The sequence below is a fragment of the Plectrocnemia conspersa genome, unplaced genomic scaffold, assembly GCF_051122295.1.
Source record: "Plectrocnemia conspersa isolate PC_06_02 unplaced genomic scaffold, ASM5112229v1 ptg000011l, whole genome shotgun sequence".
Lineage (NCBI taxonomy): Eukaryota > Metazoa > Arthropoda > Insecta > Trichoptera > Polycentropodidae > Plectrocnemia > Plectrocnemia conspersa.
The window spans coordinates 12,997,920-13,024,192 of record NW_028277175.1 but is presented as its reverse complement, the minus strand read 5'-3'; the positions used below and the strand labels follow the sequence as shown (position 1 = coordinate 13,024,192).

General features: G+C 32.6%; 4 protein-coding genes across 9 annotated transcripts in view; 2 read left to right on the top strand and 2 right to left on the bottom strand.

Moving 5' to 3' along the window:
• Positions 1 to 13,388, top strand: part of LOC148229562 (phospholipid phosphatase 2-like) — a 38,834-nt gene extending 25,446 nt beyond the window's left edge. For 5 of the 6 annotated variants that reach the window (XM_088198154.1, XM_088198155.1, XM_088198152.1 and 2 more), the window contains exons 4-8: positions 11,201 to 11,355; positions 11,433 to 11,659; positions 11,742 to 11,862; positions 11,944 to 12,120; positions 12,586 to 12,825. In XM_088198154.1, coding sequence (XP_088054280.1) covers positions 11,201 to 11,355; positions 11,433 to 11,659; positions 11,742 to 11,862; positions 11,944 to 12,120; positions 12,586 to 12,756 — 851 coding nt within the window. In that variant the 3' untranslated portion in view covers positions 12,757 to 12,825. Of the gene's footprint in view, positions 1 to 11,200; positions 11,356 to 11,432; positions 11,660 to 11,741; positions 11,863 to 11,943; positions 12,121 to 12,585 lie in introns of all 6 variants that reach the window. The other variant, XM_088198151.1, reaches the window with a different exon arrangement.
• Positions 13,246 to 16,211, bottom strand: LOC148229561 (phospholipid phosphatase 1-like). The gene is made up of 7 exons (XM_088196861.1): positions 16,194 to 16,211; positions 16,018 to 16,129; positions 14,292 to 14,446; positions 14,021 to 14,229; positions 13,793 to 13,910; positions 13,427 to 13,600; positions 13,246 to 13,362 (listed from the first exon to the last, which is right to left on the bottom strand). Exons 1-7 carry the CDS (start codon positions 16,209 to 16,211, stop codon positions 13,324 to 13,326), a joined length of 825 nt encoding a protein of 274 aa, XP_088052987.1. The 3' UTR covers positions 13,246 to 13,323.
• Positions 16,212 to 16,800: 589 nt separating this feature from the next.
• LOC148229560 (ras-related protein M-Ras-like) lies at positions 16,801 to 20,329 on the bottom strand. The gene is made up of 5 exons (XM_088198158.1): positions 20,249 to 20,329; positions 19,814 to 20,055; positions 18,226 to 18,379; positions 17,991 to 18,153; positions 16,801 to 17,896 (listed from the first exon to the last, which is right to left on the bottom strand). The coding sequence occupies exons 2-5, from the start codon at positions 20,004 to 20,006 to the stop codon at positions 17,807 to 17,809; spliced, it is 600 nt and encodes a 199-aa protein (XP_088054284.1). The 5' UTR covers positions 20,007 to 20,055; positions 20,249 to 20,329; the 3' UTR covers positions 16,801 to 17,806.
• Positions 20,330 to 22,557: 2,228 nt separating this feature from the next.
• LOC148229559 (uncharacterized) overlaps positions 22,558 to 26,273 on the top strand; it is a 57,141-nt gene continuing 53,425 nt past the window's right edge. The window contains exon 1 of the mRNA XM_088196847.1: positions 22,558 to 22,874. The gene's annotated coding sequence lies outside the window, so the exon portion shown is untranslated. The remainder of the gene's footprint in view (positions 22,875 to 26,273) is intronic.

Below are 26,273 nucleotides of genomic sequence, written 5' to 3'. Positions count from 1 at the left end.
TTTTAAATCTACAAAATTTTAATCTACGGTATTAAAAGATTTTATATTTGTGGCAAAAATTTAATTTTACATGGGTTATACTTTAGTAGCATACATAAAATTTTATACAGCGACATCAACGTTCAATAATCGCGTGTTTATTTCACGTAATTATATTATAAAATAATTGCTTGTTTATAGATGCTAAGCTTCTATTCTATATTTGTATTGTACTTCAATCACGAACTCGACGTTAAATTACTCGAATCGCATTTTTTCTCCATCATACGTTCTCAGAAGGTTGACGAAAACACACAGATATTTTTTTATAATTTTTTGTTTTTATTAACATCATTATAGCGGTTTTCAACTGAATTGACGTGTGAAGAATTAAGCAAATGTGACGTATATAATGAATATCAGAAATATGCATTTTTATCTCTGTAACATATATTCAATAATAAATACTATTATTATAAACTAGAGAAATCTCACATATATTTTAATATTTTTTTTTTTTGTAAATTGTGCGACTAACATATCCAAAACTAAAATTCAATTTAAAAACTAAACTAAAATTCAAGTTATTATTGATGGCAGTTTATGTCTTATGCTTTTTTTACATTCTACTCAGATGCAAGTAAATGTGACTTGTCTTATATTGATTATGAATGTCAAAAATGTTTAGTAAAAACGAGAGTGTCAAGGGAACTTATATATATTTTCTACTTCAGTGTGTGTTATCTATAAGCTTATCTTAGTAATCATAATTCCACTTCATGGTCTTTCAGTCGTTTTCGACGAGATAGTACGATATATCACAGTATTAGTATAATGGGTCATTATCTAATAACCGCTAAACCCTCTTTCACTGGTTAACCTTTAGGTCCAACACAATGTCAATGTCATGTTTTGACCAGACCCATGGCTGTCGGATATGCTGATCTCATATGTCATAATCATAGTTGCTATTCATTAGCATTGATTTCCACGGGGGAACTCAGTTCGCATAGTATGAACGAAGGACGTTTAAGAAATCCATTAAAATCTGATGAATGTGCCAATTATTAAAGGAAAATTTGTCTCGTATAATATGGTGTCATGCTTATTATACAAATAGTGAATGTAACAGGAAAAACATTGGTATTATTTAAAAAAATCAACAATTTCACAGTGCTTATTTTTATTTTAATCAAAATTCATATATTATTGGCATAAAGTTCTTCTACAAAATCCATTATTGATTTATTTTGTTTTATTTTTTGAGAGAGAAGTAAGAGACAATTATATTATTTATTTTTGTTCAAGTTATATAATTTTAATATTCAATTCATTCGCAAAGTGTAATATTGAAATTATTAAAACTTTGCGAAAAGATATATATTTTTAAGTCTCGCTGTAGCTTAAAGTTGCGACCACACAATGGATATTGTTTAACTTCATCCCTCTATGAGAACTTTACTTGTAGTATTTTACTTCTACCTAACATTAAATTTTATTTTATTTTTATTACAAATCTGACCATTATGGCTTGACAGGTTTCCTCAATGCGTCATGATTGTCAGTATACAAAAAATAAAAAAATAAACAGTAATGGTGCACACCTAAAATAGATGAGCACCATCCCACATATTTTTCCAGCTCATCACAGCTATTGCCGAAAACATCTTTGTACTTGGCAAGATCGTTAAGAAGCTGGGTGGCTCATGCAAGAAAAGCGTTCTCAAGCACTGACGACTTGACCACAACACTTCATCTTATATAGACAGCTTTTAAAAAATCTTTGAATACTTCGCTTCATTCAGATTTCAGACAATGGAGCCATATTAAAGAATATTACGAACTAGTGTATCGTACAGAATGCAAATCGACAATAAAGTATTGAAGTGACATCACTCCGCATAACGAAGCCGAGCAACCTCGACGCTTATCGAAAACTTTAGCTATGTGCATAGAAAATCTACATCCCTTCTAGAAGTATTTCTGCTTAAAATACCTCCGCCTAAACTGTAAGAAAATTTCGCCGGACCAGAGATCTGTAAATTGTGACAACGTGACACTTAGCGATGCTGAAAGGTAGTCGATCGCATACACTAAAACCCTTTTTGGTCATCAGCATATATTAAATATTTCGAGTTATTAATTGGCGAATGTATGTCAGTAATAAAAATACAAAAAGAGCAGAGGAACCAAATTGGATCCCTGTGGTACTCCAGAATGAGCGAAATACTTATCGGAACGACGATTGCTATAGCTCTATTGACGGCGGCGACTCAAGTAACTCGAAAAAAGCTAACAAGACCGTTCGAAAAACCGAAATTAGTTAACTTTCGAAGCAGTAGCTTATGACAAACTTTGTTGAATGAATTTTTTTTTTAAATTCAGTATAGACTAGATTGACATGGATTTTAAAATCAAGGGATTTTGTCACTGCTTTCAAAAGACACGAGGTTGGTGACTGTGGAATGAATCGAAAAAGAGCAAGGAGATTACCCTGGCAGGCATTTAATAAAAGTCAAGAAAAACCCGTACCTATAGATCTACGCAATTAGACCTTCGCAAAACTATACTTAATTTTGTTTTTGCCTAAAACGAACGACCAGCTAAATCGTGAGGTAATATTGCCTCCATTGCGGTCGGGAGCTGAATATGATTTGTCATAGACGAAACAAAAATACTCCGCAAAAGCATCAGCAATATCTTTATATCCATCGAAAACTTTCCTATCGCGATGCATAACTGTCGGTAAGCGTTCCCCCCGCGTCCGCGTAATACGGAAGCTAGCAGTATAATAGAGACCGGGCGAGGGTCTTCTTAGGGCAAACATCTCTTGGCCATAACAACAGTTATCCAAATAAATCAAAGCAGATACCTTATTGCAATTATTGGTAAAATATTATTCTGGGTATGAAGGAAATTTGTGTTTTCATCATTAAAGCTGCTGCTGGCAGCCTTTAAAACCACTGAACTGTTTATTTTATTGTTTTAAAAAGTTAATTAAAAAACCACCATACACAAAGCTACATAACAACACACACACACATAAAAATATTATTAAATTACGTCCTATCTTTAAAACACTGGTTGCTGTCAAATACTTTTTAAATCTGCTGTCAAATTTGCTAAAATTAAAACGTATAGTAATACATTAAATTTGTAAAATAACTAGGTCTCACTTGACAGATATGATTGTCATGAGAATCTCTCATTGATAAAAATAAAAATTATATAGAGTTACTGTGATTCCAAGCTTCTGTTAGTTAAACTATTATACAATAAGCTACGTTGCTAATTATCATAATAGCATATTGTCTACCTACTACTGCAGTAGTACGTGACTGCTTAACATTTAGTCGAATTAATTTTTCCACTTTTATTAGCCGAATGTGTTGCAAATATTGATGAGAAAAATCAATATTAATAAATACTTTTTTAGGATTATTTTTTAAACGATAAATTATTAATGGAGCATCCTGTATTTGACGTTTATTTTCATAGAAATAAAAATCTGTTTCATGTCGTGTTTCTATGCTGCTATTATATTAGCGCACAGTTTTAATTAGCAAACTTTTTTTATCCTGCTTACCTTCATTTCTGCGTTAGAGGCCAAAGTCTAATTTGTATTTTTAAAGCAACAAAAAATGTTTTAAAATTTATTTTCTTTTAATTGTATTCATGCCTGAAAGTTGGCAAATAATATTTTAGCTCATTCATTGCTCATTCAATGGCTTTAAATAAGTGGGTAAATATTACTACAGATTTCTCTGCACGTTTCTGTATTTCGCACTCACAGAATATGCGAATAGCCTTGACTCCGTCAGTCCATTGATTAAAATATTACATCTTCCTCTTATACTTCTAGCCTTCTAAATTTCCCGTAAAAAACACATTAAAATCGTATTTTCTAATCATACTTAACGCTATGAATGTACGATATACCTGAAGTATTATAACAAAGTGTTTCTCAAGCAAACCATTACATACACAGTATATTTCTTAATTTTAAAATAATCTGATAAAACCGAAACGTTAAATAATCTCAAAGTCAAGTAATTGAACAAGTTGGTACATCTTATATACTGCTAGGAAATTTAGAGCTACAAAATATGTACAATGGATTGCAGTTAATTGTGAAATAAGGAACTCATATGTGCTAGCAATCCTAAAACACGAGAATGTTTTTCCTCCAGAATCATTTGATTTCAAGTAATTTGCTTTTTTACATCAAGCTGGTACACTTCCTAATGCGCATACCTTTCGCCATTACAACAAATATGTCACAAGAACTTGATGAAATTCATATTTGTCATCGTTGAATTTGGCCGCCTAGGTGGACCTTAACCCTTTGGAAGCGTTAATAAAAAATAAATATTATTTTTTTTATTATTTTTCATTTCTATTTATTTGAAATTATATTTTATGTTTATCCACCAAAGTTTTTTCTTCAAAATCATTGTTTTGCTGATTCTTGCGTGAAGAGAAAAAAATCGAGCGACTATAGTCGATTTGCGCGTTCAAAGGGTGAAATCGCACAGAGCAAGGTCCGGTGAGTTTTGAGAATAGCCAAAATACCCATTCCAATTTAGAGAGAATGAGACGACGTAATGGTGTCTCGAAGTTTTGTTTCTATCCTTGTGCGTCCTACTAAAAAAATATGCAACAACAAACTACTTAAACTTGCGTCTTTTGCATTAAAAGTCGAATCACTGCCTGTATTTCGTAGTCCGGTTCATTTGAAAATTATTTCCGTAATTGTGTGGCATAGTGGCAATACTGCGGTCGCGGGGGCAGTAGTCAGCGGGACGCGGTGCGGGTGCGACGCAACCACAAGCTATCCGGGCAGTATGGCGGGAATGCGCATTTGTGACGTGGTGCGACCGTTCAACGGCGAGGGCGACGTTGTGGCCTGGTTCGCCAAGCTGGAGCGAGTGACGAAGCTCCGAGGTGACGAAAACGTGGCGGCCATCGTGCCATTGTTTCTGGAGGGACGCGCTAGCACCATCGTCGACGCGCTCAGTGAGACAGCGCAGAACGACGTGGGCGCCATTAAAGCGGCGCTGTTCAAGGTGTTCGCTCCTGACGGCAGAAAGGCCTACACCATGCTGATGAAGCGGAAATGGGATGGCGAACACCCAGAAGTGTTTATGGAGGAGATGCGGAAGCTCGCGACGGTCGCAGGCCTCAACAGCGATGCTTTTTTGTCGCGCCATTTTGTTCACTGTTTACCAGCTGAAGTGGCGACCGCTGTTGGGACGCGCGACGCGAGCGGAACGGCAACCCCGTCGGAGTTGGTCGAGTTCGCGAGGCCACTCCTGGAGCAGTACGTGGAGCGGCAACCCAGCATGGAGGGCGCTAGTGTCGGGGCGGCGGGAGCCGCTGTCAGCGGCGCGAGACGAGCGACGAACGACGGCGCGGGGAGAGGGGGCAGCAAGAAGTGCTTCCGATGCGGTGGCCCACATCTGCAACGAGACTGCAAGACGAGGGTGGAATGCTGGTCGTGCGGTGGGTCGGGCCATTTTCAACGCGATTGCCCGGCGGGAAAAGAGGTCGGGAGGTCCAGTGCGCCGGTGGGTCTCCCAAAGTGAACGTCGCGGCGTTACCGATTGTCCCTGCGACGATCGACGGACGGGCCTCCCGTGCGCTCGTCGATTCGGGATGCGCTCAAACAATAGTGTCGTGCCGGTCGGCAGGAGTAAAAAAGACAAGTGCAGTGACAGTAATAACAGTTGACGGCTCGAGAGTGCGATGCACAGGGACAAAGACAGTGAATCTGACGATCGATGGTCAATCGACGACTGTCGAGTGTCTCGCGATGGAAAATCTGCTGCCCGGCGTGGACATAGTGTGCGGAATGGACGTTATTCGGCAGTTCGGGGGGGTGCAGATTTGCGGTGACAGTGTGCGATTTTTCGGCAAATCGTCGTCTGCGCCGGTCGCGAGGCGCTGGCGAGTGCGAGTCGGTGAGAGACAGATTGAAGCGGCCGCAGCTGCGAGTTTGCCCCCTGCGACAATCAAAGATCGCGATTTTAGCGCAGCGTTCGATGGCGAGTCATGGACGGCGACCTGGAACTGGAAAGACGGTCCTCCGGCGATGCTAAGGAACAACGTCTCTCACTACAGCAGCGTCGAACGAGAGGAACTTCGTGAGAAGTTCACTGCTGAAATGCAGAAGTGGATTGGCGAGGGATGGCTGCAACCATGGAGGGCGGAACAAAGAGGGATTTTGCCGCTGATGGCTGTAGCTCAGCCGAATAAACAAAAAGTTAGGCCGGTACTTGATTATCGCGAACTCAACAAGTTCGTGGAGTGCAACTCGGGGATGGAAGCGCCTGCGTGCGACGAAACTGTGCGCAAGTGGAGGCGAATGAGAGGACCGCTTAAATTGATCGACTTGAAGGCGGCTTATCTACAAGTCAAAGTGGACGAGAGCCTGTGGCGCCACCAGCTGGTATGTTTCGAAGGAAAAACATACTGCCTTACGAGACTCGGCTTTGGACTTAGTAGCGCTCCGAAAATAATGAGTCGAATCGTGGAGTACGTACTATCGCAGGACGCGGAGGTTCGACGAGGGACCGATAATTATATCGACGATATAATTGTGGACGAGAGCATCGTAAAAGCGAGTCGAGTAGAAGCACTCTTGAAGAGATTCGGACTAGAGTCAAAGCCGACGGAGAACCTGGACGGCGGACGAGTGCTGGGATTGGAGGTGAGACGGGACGCAGACGGAGACCTTCGTTTTAGGCGGGGAAACGCCATTCCGACGCTTGAGAGAGGAAATAAAATTACGAGGCGAGTGCTATTCTCCATCTGCGGAAAGTTGGTGGGCCATTATCCGATAGGCAATTGGTTAAGAGTGGCCTGCAGCTTCGTAAAGCGTGCATGCGAAGGCACGTCGTGGGAAGACCTCATCGGTAAACGAGCAGAGAAGGTTATGCGAGAGATCCTGGCCAGAGTGGATGCAGAAGATCCAGTGCGAGGGAAGTGGAACGTTTCGCAAACGGAGCATGGAAGAGTTTGGTGTGACGCGAGCTCGATTGCATACGGTGTGGCGCTCGAAATCGACGGAGAGGTGGTGGAGGACGCAGCTTGGCTTCGGAAACTCACGGATGTCGGACACATCAATGTAGCAGAGCTAGATGCCGTCCTCAAAGGAGTAAACTTGGCCGTCAAATGGGGCATTCGGAAGCTAACAATATTGACAGACTCGGCGACGGTCGTTAGTTGGCTGAACTCCGCGTGTGAGTCGGGACCGAAGGCGAAAGTGTCCGGCGCCGCAGAGATGCTCGTCAGGAGACGACTGGGCGTCCTACGCGAACTGTTTGATGAGTACGGTATGGTCGTAAAAATCACGTTCGTACCTTCTCATAAAAACCGAGCGGACGCCCTAACCAGAGTCAAGAAGTCCTGGGTGGACCAGGTCAGAAGAGCTGAACCAGTCTGCGTCGCCACCATAAAAGAACTGCATGACATGCACCATTTTGGAGTGGAGCGGAGTCTCCACCTCGCGCGTATGGTTGCGCCCAGCGCCACCCGGGGTGAGATCGAGCAGTGCGTACGCCAGTGTCAAACCTGTCAGCTGATCGACCCGCACCCGACGAAGCACGACGAAGGCGCGCTCGGAGTCGAAGAAAACTGGATCAGGCTAGCGATTGACGTTACACACCATCAAGGGTGCCAATATCTCACAGTTGTGGATTGTGGCCCAAGTAGATTTGGACTGTGGAGAAAGTTGCGCTCCGAAACTGCGCTCGAAATCGCGACAAACCTGGAACAAATATTCTCCGAAAGGGGGCCGCCTCAAGAACTTTTAATGGACAACGGAACGGCGTTTCGATCCGAACGAGTAGCCGAGCTGTGTCAGCAATGGAATGTTCGGAGAAGATTCCGAGCAGCATACAGGCCTCAGGGAAACGGAATTGTGGAACGCCACCACCGAACAATCAAGAGAACAGCTGCGAGAAGTGACGTGTCACCGACCCGGGCAGTGTTCTGGTATAATCTTGCACCGAAGGATGGAAAAGACGCCGCCTCTGCACCGGCAAGAATGGTGCATGAATACATATGGAGACACCCGGCGGTAGCGGTTGAGGAACCACCGACGGAGCAGGCGAGATTTGAGGTCAACGAGATGGTACTAGTCAAGCCAGCTCAACCGTCGTGCACGAAGACGTGGGCCAAGGGACGAGTAACAGGCGTGATATCATCAACCAATGTTATCGTAGACGGAATCCCACGGCACGTCTTAGACCTGAGAAGAGCCCCGGAGGAAGAGCATGGCACCAGATTGGTCGAAGGTGCGCTATTGCAGGCATACGGTCCTTCGCCGCATCGAATCCCAGCAGAGGAGGCCCCAACCGACCAAGAAGCCGTTCGCAGACCAGCACGACAGCGACGACGGCCTCGCTATCTCGAGGAATATGTATGATGAGGGCATCAGGAGGGCGTGTGGCATAGTGGCAATACTGCGGTCGCGGGGGCAGTAGTCAGCGGGACGCGGTGCGGGTGCGACGCAACCACAAATTGTATGGAGCAAGCCAACGGAAGCAAGGCCATTCCTTCTAAATAGTCACAATGTTGGCAGCACGTCCAAAAATGAGTTTATATAAGCCAAGGGTCCGCTTAAGTGCTAAGGACGCCCACTAAATTATTTTTTGATACGTTTCCTTTGGGTTAATAGTACTTACACAGGAGACATTTTTTTGTTTACTAGCAGTTTCTACTGCTTTATTCGTTTTGAATTTATTAAAATAATGCTCTTATTTAACAAAAAATGCCGCAATATACGTTACCAGGCGTTAAAGTATACAAACATACATAAATGTACTTGGAATAATCCTGTTATCGGGGGTCATTTTACTAAATAATATATTTTAGTCGATGGATTGTGTCGCTGTAGTATTAATTATTTAAATATATGTTAGTTACATGTTGAAATATGAAATGTATGCGAGTGAAGGGTAGAAGAAGCGCCACCGGCCGTTGTATTCCCGTAGAGGTCCACCAAAAGAATGTGCCACTCTCTGCCGCCATTACGTCAATGTTATAGGAATGCCGCCATTACGTCAGTTTTATAGGAATGCCACCAAGTTTTGGTCATAATGAATGAATAAATAAATATATTAATAGGCCCTATAATATAAAATATTTATTTATTCAGTTAAAACGTTAATTGTAGAGAAAAAACAAACATTGTATAAATTATTTGGGAAAATTATCTGCAATAACAGAAAGTGCCATGTATTTTTCTCAAACATATTCCCTTTTAAGCAATTACCAATTCAATTTCAAATTTTCAAAATGGCAACACTGCCACTCGATAATAGAAAGTTTTCATTGACCTGATCTAATTATGAGTTTTAATGACCGAAATTTTTGGGTAATATTTTTGTATCGATGCATAAACTATGATGCAATATTTGAGAAGCAACAGCGGATCGACGTTCTCGTCATCATTTTTTATGCCGTTCCACCTTCGAACGCGTAAACGTCAAACAGAAAAGTCAAGTTTCCTCAAATGACGCAGGCGATGCTGCCTAGTTAATTTGTAAGCGCGTTTAGTTGGGCTCGCGCCTCTGTACAATTACCATGTGGCCCGTGAAATTCCGTTTCAAGTCCAACAGACTAAATTTCAGTAAGTCGATAAATTTGTCGCAAAAATGATATGCCATCTTATCTCGACGGAAATTGTTCAAATAAATAATAAATTTAGTGCTTATTCGCAATGCGCGCGCATGATTATATAAAAACGATAGTGGAAATTCTCTGAAATTACGATTGTCAACTTATATTGACATTTCCTACGAACGACGTTAATTAATTCGCTTGAATATGTTTTTTTATCATGAACAGTCGCACCCAGAGCCATCTGTCAATTGACATAAAGTAATCCTCGTGTCAGTGTTGCCATGATGAAAAATATTTTCTCGTTCTCTGCACTTGAACAAATAAAATGAAATATTTAAATATTTTATATACTTTTTATTCACAAAGTTGGCCTTTGTTTGTGTGCACATAAATTTTTTAAGCTGGTATAAGAATTAATATTGTTCGTTAAATATATGTTTCATTTTTACATAATAAAATGTATTATTGCACAATATAATTAAAATCGAACATAAATATTTTTTAAATGCAATGTTACATAAAAAAAATCAAAACACAAAAATTGAAAAAATAAATTGCTTTATGAATGATTACAAGGTCATTTTTTGCACCATAATTAACTCTAATCTGTATTTAAAAACTATTTAGTGTTTTTATTATAAATTTGCTTTATTGCATATATAAAATTTATATTATAAATATGTATATCAATCAATAGTTTTACTTTAATCTATACCGAACAGGTATATTTTTAAACTTTACCATTTATTGAAAAAATAAGAGTTTCTACCAAATGTAAATATTCCTTGAACCGTTACTTCTAAAAAATACAATAACAAGACAATACAGATAACTTTAATGCTATTCAAATGTAATGTGAGAGGTAGTCTTTCTTAATAAAAATAAATAAATTAGCAAATAACTACAGAAATATAACTACTAGTGAATCCAAGGTCTCATCACCGGCGAAATGTGCGAAGCAGACGTTTAAATAAGCAAATTACAGCTATAGAATAAATAATGACACAATAACGCTAAAACAATAATTTAAAAGTCACAGAGAAAATAAAAGTAATAAATATAGTTCATTAGAAGTGTCAAAGTGATCTCTATGTATTTATATTTTTTATGTAGTTCTGCAAATTATCTAAAAAGTACGAGATCTTGAAATCGCACATTGATAGAAAGAGTTTGATGTATATTATTTTTTCTTCAGAGTTAATGACTCATGAATTATTAATTTTTTTCGGACATGCTATATTTTTATTATATATAATAGAAGCTAGAATTTTCTAAAATATTTGTATTCAACTAAATTTTATGGTAATATTGGGAGTGTGTGCATATTTTTATCAATGCAAATAAAATTTGACTTCTCTTTTTACTAACGAATATTGACAAAAAGAATATCTTCATACTGACTTGATTTATCAGACAAGATTTATTGGTAATTATATCAAGTATAGGGAATTACTATTAGTGATTCCCTTATACATTTGCTTTTTCAATAGAGTATTGAAAATAATAATAAGTAAAATAAAAAATTGTTTTCAATTGATATGTATAGAGTTTGTTATAAATTATAGTAACAATGATGTTTTTCTGTTTGTTTCAGTTACCTGTTTCATAGTGTTACACGAATTCAACATATTACCGCACTTCAAAAGCGGATTCTATTGCGGAGATCCTAAAATTTCATTTAAATTTGAAGGCGATACAATAACAGTAGGCGCATTATTAATAGGATGTTCTTTACTTCCATTAATAGCTGTAAGTATATTATAACTATGTTTAATAAGTATCACGAGTAAATTTCAATACTTTTTACTAAATACTTAATTTTGCAGATAATAATAACCGAATTGGTTCGATACCGACCGGAAAAATACACATTATCTAATGTACGATTTAAAACTGCATTACAAAATACAAAAAAATGGTATGGGGAATACATACTATCGATGATCTTCAATCTGTTTTTTACGGAAGTTGTAAAGGGCATAATCGGTGAACCACGACCACACTTTTTGGACACCTGCATACCTGATGCAGCGGTAAATTGCACGCCTGGATTGTAAGTTTTATTTTAATTCTTAAAATTATATATATTAAACTGTAAATTGCTTGTTAATTGTATGAATTATAATAATTTTCAGATATATCTCTACTTATAAGTGCACAAATGAAAAGTTCTCAAATTGGTTTGTTATGGATACTATTAAGAGTTTTCCATCCGGTCACACATCATTATCTCTATTGACTGGCATCTACCTCTTTGTAAGTATATATTACATATTTTTTCAATAACTATTATGTCATTATGTTTCTAAAAAAGTTAATATTTGTTTTTTCATGCAGTGCTACTTCCATAGACGACTCTGTGACCTTAAACCAAAACTGCTCGGACCAATTTTACAAATGTTGGCAGTCGCATGGGGACTTACTTGCTCTTTTACGAGAATAAGTGATAATCGTCATCATTGGTGGGACGTTCTTGCTGGTGCTGTTATTGGAATAATCACATCATATTATTCAGTGAGTAGTTTTTTCTATAGTAACAGCATATATGTATATTCATAAGCTTAAATGAAATAAACAATAAATTAATTATTTATCATCATATTTCATTAAATTTCTATGCCAAATAAATGGTTTAATGTTCAAAAAAATTCATAGTTTTTGAAAGGAAAACATCTGGATATATCTTGCTTTGCACTACAATAATTTCTTTAACAGAATTAATAGTTCTTGAGTAAAAAATAATACAATTTCCTACTGCGTGGCAAAATAATATGTGACTTGATAAAGTAAATTCTTTAGATTTAAAGAATTTTTTTGATAATATTTAAGCCAAATAAATCGTTTCACTTTATTCAAGTCAATACGCAGGTTTTGAAGTGATATAATCCAGAAATTGCTCTAAGCAGCCACTACACAATAATTTCTTCAAATAAATAATTTTGATGTGTTAGTACTAATATGCGAATGCTATTATTTCAGATCATGCTGTGCAAAGACTTCGAATGTTCAAAGTTGCAACTTTCACGGAGCATCACACCAAATGGGGATAGTGGAATATCAGTAGATAATCACAATAACACTGTTAAAAAGTTCATGAATACGCCTTGCGTTAGACCCGAAAATTACGAATCAGGAAGACAGATAACGTGAAAATAAACCTAGAAAACATATATAATGCGAGTCATTTATTGTTTATTAGTGTTTAAAGTCTTAGAAAAATTATTGAAATATAATTATTTTTTTAATTTGTAGTAATTCTAATACTACCGTATCCTTTTTGAAGAGTGACTATCTGTGATATATTATGTGTAATCGTATAATTTAGTATCTAATCGATTTCGTTCTATTTAGTTTGACTTCAGTATTTAAATTCGACTGGTTTTGTTATTATTGTTTGATGTGTTGGTACATTAATTATTATGTATTATAATAATTCTTAATTTTTTTCAACTAATTCCACTTGTATTTATTTATTGAAAGAAACGTTAATTTATATAAAATAAATAGTATTAAAGATTATTTAATAAAAAAACATATATTTTTGTACAAAATTTTACCAAAAAAAAAACAATTTGATTTAAATATATAATTTTCCTTCATTAATTGGCATTAAATTAATAAAAAATACACAATAAAATCTTGTATTATATTATTTGTATTACACTAGTTATAATAGATGTATTAATTTGAAGAAAACTAATTGCTTACGTCCAAATTTCAACGAGGACGAGTGTAATCATTATAAATTACTTTAATCTGAAAATAAATAATATTTAATGATATGGCTTGAATTTATTTTTTATAAATATGTTATGCATACCATAAATACACCTATTGAGCATCCAAGAGCAACACCAGCTAAAACGTCCCAAGAATGATGTCGATAATCAGAAATTCTTGACAAGCAACAATAGATTGACAAGCTAACTAAAATTATTTGTGTAAATGGTTTCACAAGATAATTCGATGGATTAAATCTGTGTTGTAAGTACAACTGAAAACAATATTAAAAAAAATTAGGAGTATTCATAATACTTACGTCGTAAGTAGACAGAATTATAAGACTTATTAAGAGATGAACTAGATATGCAGTTATAGCGAACGCTGCTTTTAAATTAGAAGCCGTATTAGGTTGCCTAGAGGACTCTTAATATGAAATATTCTGTTTACTTAATTTAATAATTACAATAACAAAAACTGTAGCATAAGATATCAAAGAACTGTGTCCAGATAAGAAACTCTTGTACAGATTGTAGATTGAATTTTTCCCCAAAGATCTGGTGCAAGTATATTCTGTTATATATCTAAAATCACAAAATATTTTTATTCCTCTAAATTTTACAATTATAAACGCAGATTATAAGTTACAGTATAAACATAGATTAAAAGTATACATTATAAATGTAATTTATACCCATATGTGCAATTTGCGGCAGCATCTGGTCGACAACCGTCAAGAAAATTGGGACGAAGTTCGCTAAAAAAATATTTGATAGCTTGCGTGACTCCAGTTGTGCAATTTAATCCAATTAAATAAATTTTATAATGTTTCCAAGTTTGCCTAATTAAAATCTTCCATTTTTTCAAATCTATTTGAATGTTAAAAATTTCAACTGCAAAGAACTTTTATTTATATGTTGTATGTATGTCTGTCAACTATTTTAGTAATAAAAATATATACTCACTATAAAAATCGGTATTATGAACACTATGCATGCGAGTGCAAGCAAATTGATAGTTTCACTTTTATATGGATATGATATTGTTGGATCATTGCAAAAGAATCCTATAGGATTTCTGGTTACAGCATTGAGTTCGGTGATGCATATTATTACTATAACTATAATTTTTTCATAACATTTGGAAATTAATATATTATATATAACATGAATAAAAGTATTGGCATTCATTAAAAAAATATATGCATGGCGACTTCAAATCTACTGAAAAATGTGGTTTGTGTTTTTGCAAATTTTACCGAAGCTCATGGTTCACAAAAATTATTTGTATTTTTATTTTTATTATTGATTATAATATATATGGATGCATAGTACAGTTTACATTTATTTATAGTTGAGTTTTGGGCTTTCAAAAGATATATATAGCTCAGGAAATATAAATATAAGTTAATCTATGATTTAATTAAAGAAATAAATATAATTAAATATATTTTTTCCCAAAATTTATAGGGATGTAGTAATTTATTGTAATTTGTTCATTGTTAAGATATATAAATTTTTTTATAATCATTTTTTCATTAAATACAGCTAAAATATAATATGAATTAAAAAAGTTAATAAATACAATTAAAATCAAGCAAGTAATAAAATCTGTTACATAATGTATTCACAGCCAAGTATTAAAAAACAATGTTCACATAGTTAGTAGTAATCTGCAATTAGGGGCTGACTCAGATGTCGAGATGTCGAGATATTTCCCGGGACTCCGATCATAAAAGAGCCTTAAGAAAACTGAAGTGAACACCGAAAACCGGAAAAAAATATTTTTGTCAAAACGAAAACCGGAGTTGAACTGGCAAAATATATCGGTTTATTTCGGTTTGATACATGTACAAACACGCAGTCACAAAAAGTGTTAGCTGTGCAACATTTGAAACAAATTACAATTTTTGGAAAAATCAATTTCAATCACAAATGAACAAGCATAATCATATAGTGAAACCTACAATGAAAAAGTGGACGATTTAGAGGATTTTTTAAGATCTAAGGAATTGGCAACAAAGACTCAGATTCCCTATTTCTACATATATGGACATTGAATTCATATTGAGTAATTATGTACAAAGATTAGCCAGAAGAAAACATATTTTAGAATTTTATAATAATAAATAAAAACATACAATCACAGTTTTTTTATCACAATGATAATATTAAATGGATATTATTTTTAAGCGATGTTTATAATTAAAATAGCTTTATGTTTTTAACTTCAACTTAAAAATATAATCTTTAGCCCAAGACGACGCAAGCATAAAGTTTTTAATGTGTACTAAGTAGTATAATGAATTATAATTATTTTTGCAAGACAAACAAATTTATTTGCAATTTTTTTTACAAATATATTTGACCATAACAATACAAATTGATCTTGGCAAGGACTGTAACAATCAAGTAGATGTACATGTGAATTAAAACACGTATAGAGTTCAAGCATTTTTACCTCTATTCTTTGCTTTAAGATTTACTTAAGTGGGGTTACTCTTTTTAAATTTTTGCAATAGCCACCATTTTAAAACAAGATTTCGGATCAAACAGATTAATGATCTTAGTTATTATGTTCACAAAAACCGTTATAATGCATAATATTAAACACAACATTTAGCATTTGAAATTTTGTAGCAACGCAATTTTGCTCTACACCAAAAATGCTGTCTAGTGTATATAAACTTACCAATTAAATTTATAATAACAGTTAATAACCACGAATATTTTTTACTCGGTTTCTCGTCATATTTCCTAATTATTACAATAGTATTATTATCATCTTCTGAATTAGATTGCATCTAAAAATATACATAATATAAATATTTTTTTAAAATAACAATTAATAAGAATAGTGATACGAACTATATTCATCGATGCCATTTTTACTTATGTTTTTAACTATATCAATAGATAACTATAAAATTATAAAATCAAAATGATAAGATTAAAAATAATCACTATTATGTGTGATATAAAAAATATATTCTTCTGTAAAGCTTAAGTTTGATATCTTTTTACTTGAAAATAAAAATTAATTAATAGCGTATTCACTGAACCAGTAGTAATTTATTTAATTATACAACCAAAATAATACGCTTTTTAAATACAAATATATTTATCTATTGCGATGAATAATCATGATTCTGATCCTAGTTTTATAAAGAACTAGAATAGCAAAATTAAACAACTTGAACAAGAAGCTTCTACACACAACTGAAGAAATAATCTATATATTTAGCAAAAGCTACCTAGTCAATAAATTATGATACGATTATTAGCTATTTTTTCTAGCATTTTTATTAGTATTGTAAGAAGGCAGAAGTCAAATTAATGATTAAAGCCACATGTATATTACATATAATTTGTTCTTATTATTAGCTATAATTTTTTTTTAAAACATTTTTATTAGTCTTGTAAGATATTGATATGGTAGAACGTAGAAGTCAATAAATAAATAAAACAACATATATATTACATATAATTTGTTCTTTATTAAATATTTTTCACGTCATAGGAGTAAAATACAGTCAATATATAATTTAATAATATTTATACCATGAATAGTGAACACTTATTATGTTTCGTATGTTTTTTCTGATAACACAAAATTATGTTTTCTATTGGATTTTTGAAAAATTCATGTATTAAATATATATTTTTAAAAAGGATATACTTTTTGTGCGTCACATTTCAATTTGTCTGTTATTATACACATATTATAATTTTCGTCATAAATATATTTTTCCTTACATTAATTAAAAGCAAAATAATTCATTGCATATCGCAAAAATAAATAATTTATATAAATTTGTATTGTCATCCAGGTTACAGAATATAATTCAAATTTATACTATAAAATATGGCTTTGGCAATAATAAATAACTTAATAAATTGAGTGACCTTATATCTTACGTAATAATATTATAACATAGTCTACTTGTATGTCGATTATATAAACTTACGTCATGTACAATATTAGTAAGCATGTACGATTAGAACATTCAATTCCTCATAGTTTAACTATTATAAATATTTATGTATTATACGTTGGCATTGTTCAACGGTCACACCGTCTTATACTCTTCCCATTATACACATATTAAATATCGTTACAAAAAAAGCTATTACATAATCCTTACAAGTACATTTGGTATTTATATTTATAAATATAAAAAAATAATAGCTGTTAATTTTAAGTACGATCGATGATAATCGCAACCAAAAAAACAGTAACGTAAAGTTTAATAAATAATTTCTTTGAGGTAGTGATACATTATATGTCTCGCAGTTAAAAAAATACTGTAAATTTCTATCGTCGCAACGATATATGTTAGTATAGTGCCAAAACATACATACCCACACAAAATTTTAAACGGGTACATTTAGCCATTAATAATAATTTAACCTTGCATAAAAGTGATCTTTACACAATTATGACTTATGCACATTTAATACAAACGACAGCCTCAATTCCTTCAAAATAAAATACACTTGGATGATAGCCTGCGTCGGCGACGATTTTTCTCCAATTCAGCCGGTGGTTGATTTCTAATGATTCTTACAACCTAAAATCAGATTTATAGAAGGTTATCTTATATTTCACAGTACTGTAGATAAAGAAAACTCTATATTGTATATGTACAAATATAATTTACAAACCTCATGAAATGCAGCATCGATGTTGAGTGGAGGATCTTTAGCACTTGTCTCTATGTAAGGAATGGCTAATTTATGAGCTAGTTCTCGTCCGGCTTCCTCTGACACTTTCCTCAAGTGCACTAAATCGACTTTGTTCGCCACTAGTAACATTGGATACACGTCACTAAAAATAAAAATATGATATTATTAATAATAATATTTTATCAATTCAATGCACATTTCTATTGATTCGTACCGATCTTTTACTCGTAATATTTGGGTGTGAAAATTCCCAATGTTTTCATAACTCTGTTTATCTGTGACAGAATAAACTAAAAGAAACCCATCTCCTTTTCTCATGTATTGTTCTCTCATGGCACTGAATTCTTCCTGTCCAGCTGTATCCAATACTGTAAATCAATTAAAATTTTAAAATTACTTTCGTTAAAATACATAAATATGTATATATGAGTTCTGACATTGTTACTTATTGGGTATAGATTTTACTTTAAGAGAAACATATCTGGTCAGACTAATATATAGATTTTGATTTAAATAATGTTGTTTCATTAGATATAACTTCACAATCAGTACAGAATAGACTTGAAAAAGTGACAGACTTGAGTGACAAATCCTTTTATAGACAATAGACCGCTGTCTTAACACATTGCATACCGGGCATCATTCCTAAAAACACAGATGTGTATGTTTGTATGCAAAAATTAGAACCTGTTTATTTTTTTTAAAATCTTAAAAATGAAAGAGAAAAAACATTGTTGGAAGAAACTTTTGAAGATCGTCTTTCCCAACCTTCTAGCAAAGATGAAGAATATATTAATGATCACAGTGATTCTAAAGAATTTTTTAAACCAGAAGTGCAATACCATGTGTCATGCATCTTCAAAGATTATTCAGAAGATATCCCCGATGCGACATTGGATTGTTCAGAATATGACCCTCCAGGAAGTGTGAACAATTTTTAAGGTGTGGCAGTTCATTGATGATGATTCGTTCCAGACAACATCAGATGAGGCAAACCGATACCGGGAGAAAAATCACTAAATACATAACTTCGTCTCATTTGTAAAAATAGAGATGTTCTAGTTCCGGAATGTACAAAATGGTTAGCTTTACTATTAATTATTGTAATGGTATGAAAAAATACCAATCCTAGAATTAAAATTCTATATTTTAGAAAGTCTACATTACACAAACATAAAATATTAAATTTTATTAGTGTTAAAATATATATATGTATAAATAATAATAGTATAATACAATAATTTTCAGACATACACCCAAAGATACTTGGCATCGTCGGTCTAACAACGAGCTGTATAAGTTATATCATAAGCCTGGTGTCATCAAGTATATCAAAATAAAATGTTGTAGGTCTGATATTTTTCCTGTATGGACTATAAATTTAAGAGTGTGAGGAGCACAGGAATACTGTGACTTTATTGGCTTGAGGGAATACAATATTATCTTAGAAAGCTCAGCATCAACAACTGGAGCTGTGAGGCTCAGAAAGAAGGGAGATGGAGAATAATTTAGTATAAAGCCAAGGCTCACCCAATACTTCAGCGTCATGATGATGGTGAAAACGATAAAACCAAGTTGAGAAGCTAGTGAAGGTATTCTCTAATTATTCTTTTTTTATGCATTTATTTTTAGAAAACGCCCTACCTTTTATAGAGTAAAAATTCACAACAAAGCAGGTAGCATTTCATTTCATTTATAAGTTACACTAACTTGGCTTCCAGACTGAAATGGGTGATTTTGGTTTGGAAGCCTCGTTCTGGCTTTGCTCATTTTAAATCAAGTGGCAAATAAAAAAATCTTACCATCAAGGACACACCACTGTCCGTCTACTTCCGTGTGTTGTATGTAACTGTCTTCGATCGTAGGATCATAATCGGTGACGAATAATTTTTGAAAAAATTGTATAGTAATGGCACTTTTCCCCACGCCTCCATCGCCGACGACGACCAATTTCACTTTTGGCAAATTATCATTCGGGGGCCCAGGTCGCGTCATTCTGATAGCCTTATATCGTTCACAGTTTCAACCGAACGGACGATATTACCTGAAACGTGACAAGACATATCGTACACTTTGACAGATTAGGACACGTTCTCGAATCGACGTTTCGAGCTTTTTTTACGAGCGCGCCGCGAAATTGACGGATGCGCGTCATTTTAACGAATGCGCACTATCGATCTCTACTAGTTTTCATTATATTTTGTGTCATAAAATGCATGATATTCGAGAAAGATCACCTCATATCCCGGGCGGGGCGGGTGCTCGAGTACCGGCCACAATGCTGCCAACTTAACAGTGCTGCCAACACCGGCGACAAGGGAAAAGTTACACTGCACAAATAAATGCTCATTTTTTAATCAAATATTTGTCTTACTACTACTGAAATTAAATTGTTATTCACAATAACGTAATTTAAAAACCTTATTTATACAAATACATTGCAAAGTAATAACATTCTATGCAAAAGTATATTTAAAAAATCTTATTGCCCTTAACCCTTTCACCGTGACTGATATTTTTGCACATATTTAATGTGTCGGGAGCACCTATTCATGCCATATTTAAAAAATATTATTACTTTTTTATAACAACTATAGAAGCCATCCGCGGTGAAAGGGTTAAAGGAATCTCTCAAGTAAAATAACAATAAAAATCACCCAATCACTCTCTAACTCAACATACTTACTGAACACATTTATGTTAGTTTCAATAGGAAGAAAAGACAGGTTTATTAATATTGTTGTTGATATAGTGTGGCACGATGAATTATTATATCAACTACAATATTTGTATACAAAAATGATTATATTATTTTAGAGAATATATAAGCTACATTGTTTGATAAAAACTTAATTTGTTTCAATTTTAACATCTCTCGAAAAAAAATGGCAAGCTTTGATATTGCTAGTAAATCCAGCTCAAGCAGCAAATGTTTAAGTTGACTCTATTCCTATTCCCCTATAACTTTGATTATCTTAAGAAGGCCATCGTAAAAACACAACGTTTACTTTTAAAAATGTTAAAGTACACAACGGTCGCCCAGCTCCACAGACAGCCACTATGACTCTGGTGCACGAGGTGCTACTACTTTGGCTCACCGGTTAGTAATAATAATTATATTAGTCTTGTTCCAAATAATTCTAAACATAAATATTGCTACCGCGTATAATTTCAGCTAGAGTTCTTCAGTAAATTATACTCGTAGCTTCTCATTTGATTTACTAATGATATTATTATTTAAAATAAACCTCTTTTTTCTTTACGCTGTAGTATTTTTAAACTAATACACATTGTAAAGTCCTTACGGGCTTAAACCGAGTACAAACTATTATAAAAGTTAACTAAATATAAAAAAAAACGAATAAAAAAAATGGGTACTATTTAACAAATAATTATTTTAGGTAATTAGCATTTCAATAAATAACATGTTCCAAAAAACTAATTGCTTATTGCGTAACAATAATAATAAATGTGCACTAAATAAATGCATTGACTGAGCAATATTTTATTTGTAATATGTAATAAAATATATAAGATATATATAAATATAAATATAAATATAAATATAAATATAAATAGGACCCACATAAGCAATTAGCTTGACCGAAGTATAATTAATATTGCATACTGCAGGCGCAAATACAGAAAGTAACGAAAGAAAACTCGCTATATTTTTATAATTCCCATATATTTTAAAAAATGCTTACAATAAATGCGCGTTTAATGTAATATTTGGTTTGTGGGTGCCTATTTTTATATATATTTATTATTTTTTGTGGCCAAGACTTGGCGGCACTCTGGTAGCATTAACGTGATAGCGGTGGGGGCAGCAAGATTCTTTTGGCGGGCCTTGGCTAAAAGAGAACAGCCAGTATTGCCTCGTTCACCGTTCATTTATATATATTTAAATAAGATAAACTATATACTTTCAATAAATACTTCTGCAGCGGCTTAATCTATATCTTATTACCACCCGTCATCGTCCGTCCGCCAAAGCTTATTTAAATTATACTCTATTTTATAAAATAAACTGAAATTAAATGTTATTTCAAAACATACTATTCCAAAAATTTTATAAGCGGCCACCCATCTAAATACTGACCACCTTCAATGCTGTTTAGCTTCGGTGGTTCGCTATACTAACAAAACGATAAAATCCAGTTTATACACATATATAAAATAAAATTTCCTAATCGTAGGGAGAAAAATATTGCCTTATAGTATCTTTTAAATAATGTATTTTTATAATTAAAAAAATATAAAACATAATATTTTTACAACTTAAGTAGTTTAAAATTTAATTATATATTTAATATTAAAGAAATCAAATTGCTTCCAAATAACGATTAACATAAACCAGGCATCCGTCAATTTAAAAAATAGTTTACGAAAATTAAAAAAATATTTTTTTTTTATATAAAAAATCATTTTTTCATATTACATATTAAAATAAAATAATATAAATATTTTTATTTATGCAAAAAATATGCAAAAGTCATTATGCCGCAATAGTAGTCAAGTAAAGAATATAAGATTCTCGAACATCAGTGTACATATTAATGAGAATTTTTGAACACGCGTGCCAGTTGTCAAAACACGGCTTTTGACGTTTCGACTAAAGTACATACATATGTACGGGATTTTGTTATCCTTTATATAAGTTAGACGAAACCGCTTTTAATAAAACAAACTTGCATATTAATACTAAATGGCTAATTACAATAATACAGTTCTGAATAGAAATTGTGTAAATACAAATTTTTGATCGGTTTTATCTCATATAATCGAGATTTTTTACCTATTTTTATTTATAATTATTGTGGAAATTTTATGAATGGAGATACGTTGAGTGAATATTTGAAGGTAAGTGATCTTTATTCGTTAGGTAACAATTTATAATCTTTAGTTTCGTGATGTACAAGGTCATATCAATTATATGTAAAAGCAGTGTTATTCTTTAGTTCATAGTTTGTTATATTTTCAGAGTAAAATTCTGGTTTAATTTTTAGTATTTTATATGTATGTATTTTAAATCCAATAAATATATTTGTAATAAAAATTACATTATTATAAATAATATATTTAATCTAATAACAATTGTAAATGAAATAAGATTGTAAGTACAGGTGTACGAAAATTAACTTATTTATTTTCTAGCTAATATTGATTTAATGCAGTGGTGTTAGATAATATTTTTTTAAATATAAATTAATTTATTATTTTGTATGGTTTCTAAGCATTACACTTTCGACCAACATGTGATGTTAATGTATTTTCATTAAATTTGTTTTACATTATAAGTAAAACTATCATTAGATAGATTTTTTAAATAGAATTAGAACCCAATATGTATATTTAAAGAATATAGGTTCACACCATTTGGTTAAATTAGGCACAGAACTCAGTGAATGTGAGTCTAGTCAAAATCTTTAAATTAAAATATTGTATTAGCTGATCAGTGATAAAGTGACTAGTTATAGAAATTTAATATGTATTTAATACAAACTACTTAGTCTTAGACCATAATAAAAATTGATCTTGAATTTCAAGATTTTTTAAATCCTGAGCCTTTTTGTATAGTATGTTTTAATATTGATTAACACCAATAATTAAATAAAAGTATAGTCGGCAATAGAATTGGTCCATTTCACTTACAGATTCAATGTAAAGATATCAATAGCCCTTTCAAGAAATATTTTATTTGACTTGTACTTGCCTTGAGTTCTTATATTTTTTGAACAAGTTATTGTCATGTTAATTTTAATAATTTATCTAAATTCGTGCTATATACTTAAAAAATAAAGTTCATTGTAAAATACATTAAATGCAAGAGAAACGCGAAAACTTAAAGCACTGTAGCATGTCTAGTTAGTTTTTGTTTTTAATCAGATGTTTATTATAATTATTTTTAAACCACATTTAACTACATTCAAGTATTAAGCTAATACAAAATAATACGTGAAAAATATAGTCACTACATTTACTAAGGATTTGATTATATAATAAAATAATTATTATACATAAAATAGTGGATGTATGCATTTTTAGTCAATTTATCTTTGACTAGCAGCTCTAACCACTCATATTCATATCACCCATGCCTTGCTTCATACAATATTGATCAGCAGCCCATCCCCTATATTTTGAATTATTGGGGGATGATTCGCCCGAAGCTATTCTCAAAACTGGCTGCACATTGTTTGATATAAATAAAATATTCACAATTTCCATAACAAACAAAAACAAAGTGGGGAATTAATATACATATTCATTATTATCAAAAACAGTAAGTAATACATAATTAAAATAATATGCAATACATTTGTGATAATAATTACAGTCATTAAATAATACTTACATAATTATTTAGACATTTTTTTGTATACGCATAAATATTATGATATATGAGTATACTGAGTATATATTACATACATACATTTGATTGAGCATAATTAAGAGTCATTAAGACATGGTTTCTTAATTTATCGTCCAGCAAAGCGTTACACCCTAAAAAGCAAATAAGGGGTGGAAAACGCTGGGGTTCATTATATGTTGCAATCCTGTCGGAATAGTTAGTTATATCATTATGTCTACTAATACAATACTTAGGATGAGTGAGGAGTGGGGGGGTGGGTGGAAGTAAAAAAGAACCCATTTTTAAATTCAAAAGTTAAAAATGATTATATATATGTATAAAAAAATAAGCGAATTCTATGTACTTTATCCTATTTAAAATACAATATTAAAAAATATATATATACTCAATAAAATGTTATATCTTTAAAAACATTTGTAATCCTTTAAAAATTTTATAAGCAAATCATCCAATTTTTTTAGCATTTTAATTAAGGAAAATGGTAGTTTTTTAACAAAAAGTTATATTTTATAAGTAAAATGCACGGAAAAATAAACTTCGTTTGATTATTTTTTAGCTTATAAATCTCAAAAGTTACTAACTTTTGTTCGCATGTCTGTAGTAATGATTACATTACATATACATATATCTTATAATTCTCTTGTAATATTTTCTAATGTATCTATAGAACATAGATCATTTCACATCATTATTTCTTTGTTAATATATTTATCCCTTCTTAATGTTTTTTTATTAAAAAGTTTTCCAGCACTGAAATATAATTATTAAAAATGATTGAAATAATTACATCTATTACGTTTTTTTCTAATAATTTCTCCTATAATTAAAAATAAATAAATTATATGAGTCGAATATATTAAAATTGTCAGTTTTATCATTAAATTTACTGTATACATTTCTTTATAGTCTCGATATTGCCTTTATAAATACTTGACGTACGTACATATATTGTGTTATTTGTTTTGTGTATCCAGGAATGTTCCAGGAATCCAGAGGTATTCATTCCCCCTAATGGCGTTTTCAGTGGCGACAATCGCCACGTGTCGTCGATCCAATATATAATAATTGATTCCTTATTTTAGTCCCCTTGCTTTTACACCCTTTTCCCGGAGGATCAGCGTTCTTGTCCAAATTTATAGCCGGATCTTTTACCGGTTGTTTTTGGGGGCGCTTGTCAAGCATTGTCCTAATTGTTATTTATTTATTTTCTACCATCTCTACTACTTCCAAAGCAATTTAAATAATGTAATTTCAATAATTTATTATAGTAACAATATGACTTATATTCCACCAAACCAAATAACACATTTATTAACACATATTCTTAATCAAATTGCTATATTAAAATATATTATAAAAAAAAGGCTCAAGTATAATTTTATTAAAAAAATATTAAATAAGTTAGATTATTTTAATTAACGAAGTTAGTATATTATAAAGCACTCTTAATAACGTTTTGAACGAGTGCTGTAAGTTTTTCTCATTAGCAAAGTTTTCTATAGTTTTGCGATACGATCGACGAATATTTTTTCTATTATAGTTTTTATAAGTGGTCCAGGGTGATTGAAAGTTATGCAATATTAATATAAAAACTTTGACTGTTTCATATTATATCAAACAACCAATTTTTATATTTGATATTTTTTATTGCTATATTTCTATATATTATCATAAAATAGTAGTTAATTATAAGTTCCTTGCATTTACTACATTTTTATCAAATATACATTTGCATTGCTATCTGTAGATATTAAAAATATAAATTTATATTCACAAAAATTTTCCCTTTACAATTATAAAACATCAAAACTTGTACGCTCAATTGATCAATAAAATATTTATAGGTAATAATTTGCATGCTTTTTGCTTATATTATATATAATGGC

Coding starts and splice junctions, on each gene's coding strand:
- LOC148229561 (XM_088196861.1), bottom strand. Junction 14,230..14,291: donor TCATAATACCGATTTTTATA/GTGAGTATATAT, acceptor TATAAATAAAAG/TTCTTTGCAGTTGAAATTTT. Junction 13,601..13,792: donor ATGCTACAGTTTTTGTTATT/GTAATTATTAAA, acceptor TATTGTTTTCAG/TTGTACTTACAACACAGATT.
- LOC148229560 (XM_088198158.1), bottom strand. CDS start 20,006: ATGACGCGACCTGGGCCCCCGAATGATAATTTGCCAAAAGTGAAATTG. Junction 18,380..19,813: donor ACAGTGGTGTGTCCTTGATG/GTAAGATTTTTT, acceptor ATTGATTTACAG/TATTGGATACAGCTGGACAG. Junction 18,154..18,225: donor ATATTACGAGTAAAAGATCG/GTACGAATCAAT, acceptor TTTTATTTTTAG/TGACGTGTATCCAATGTTAC.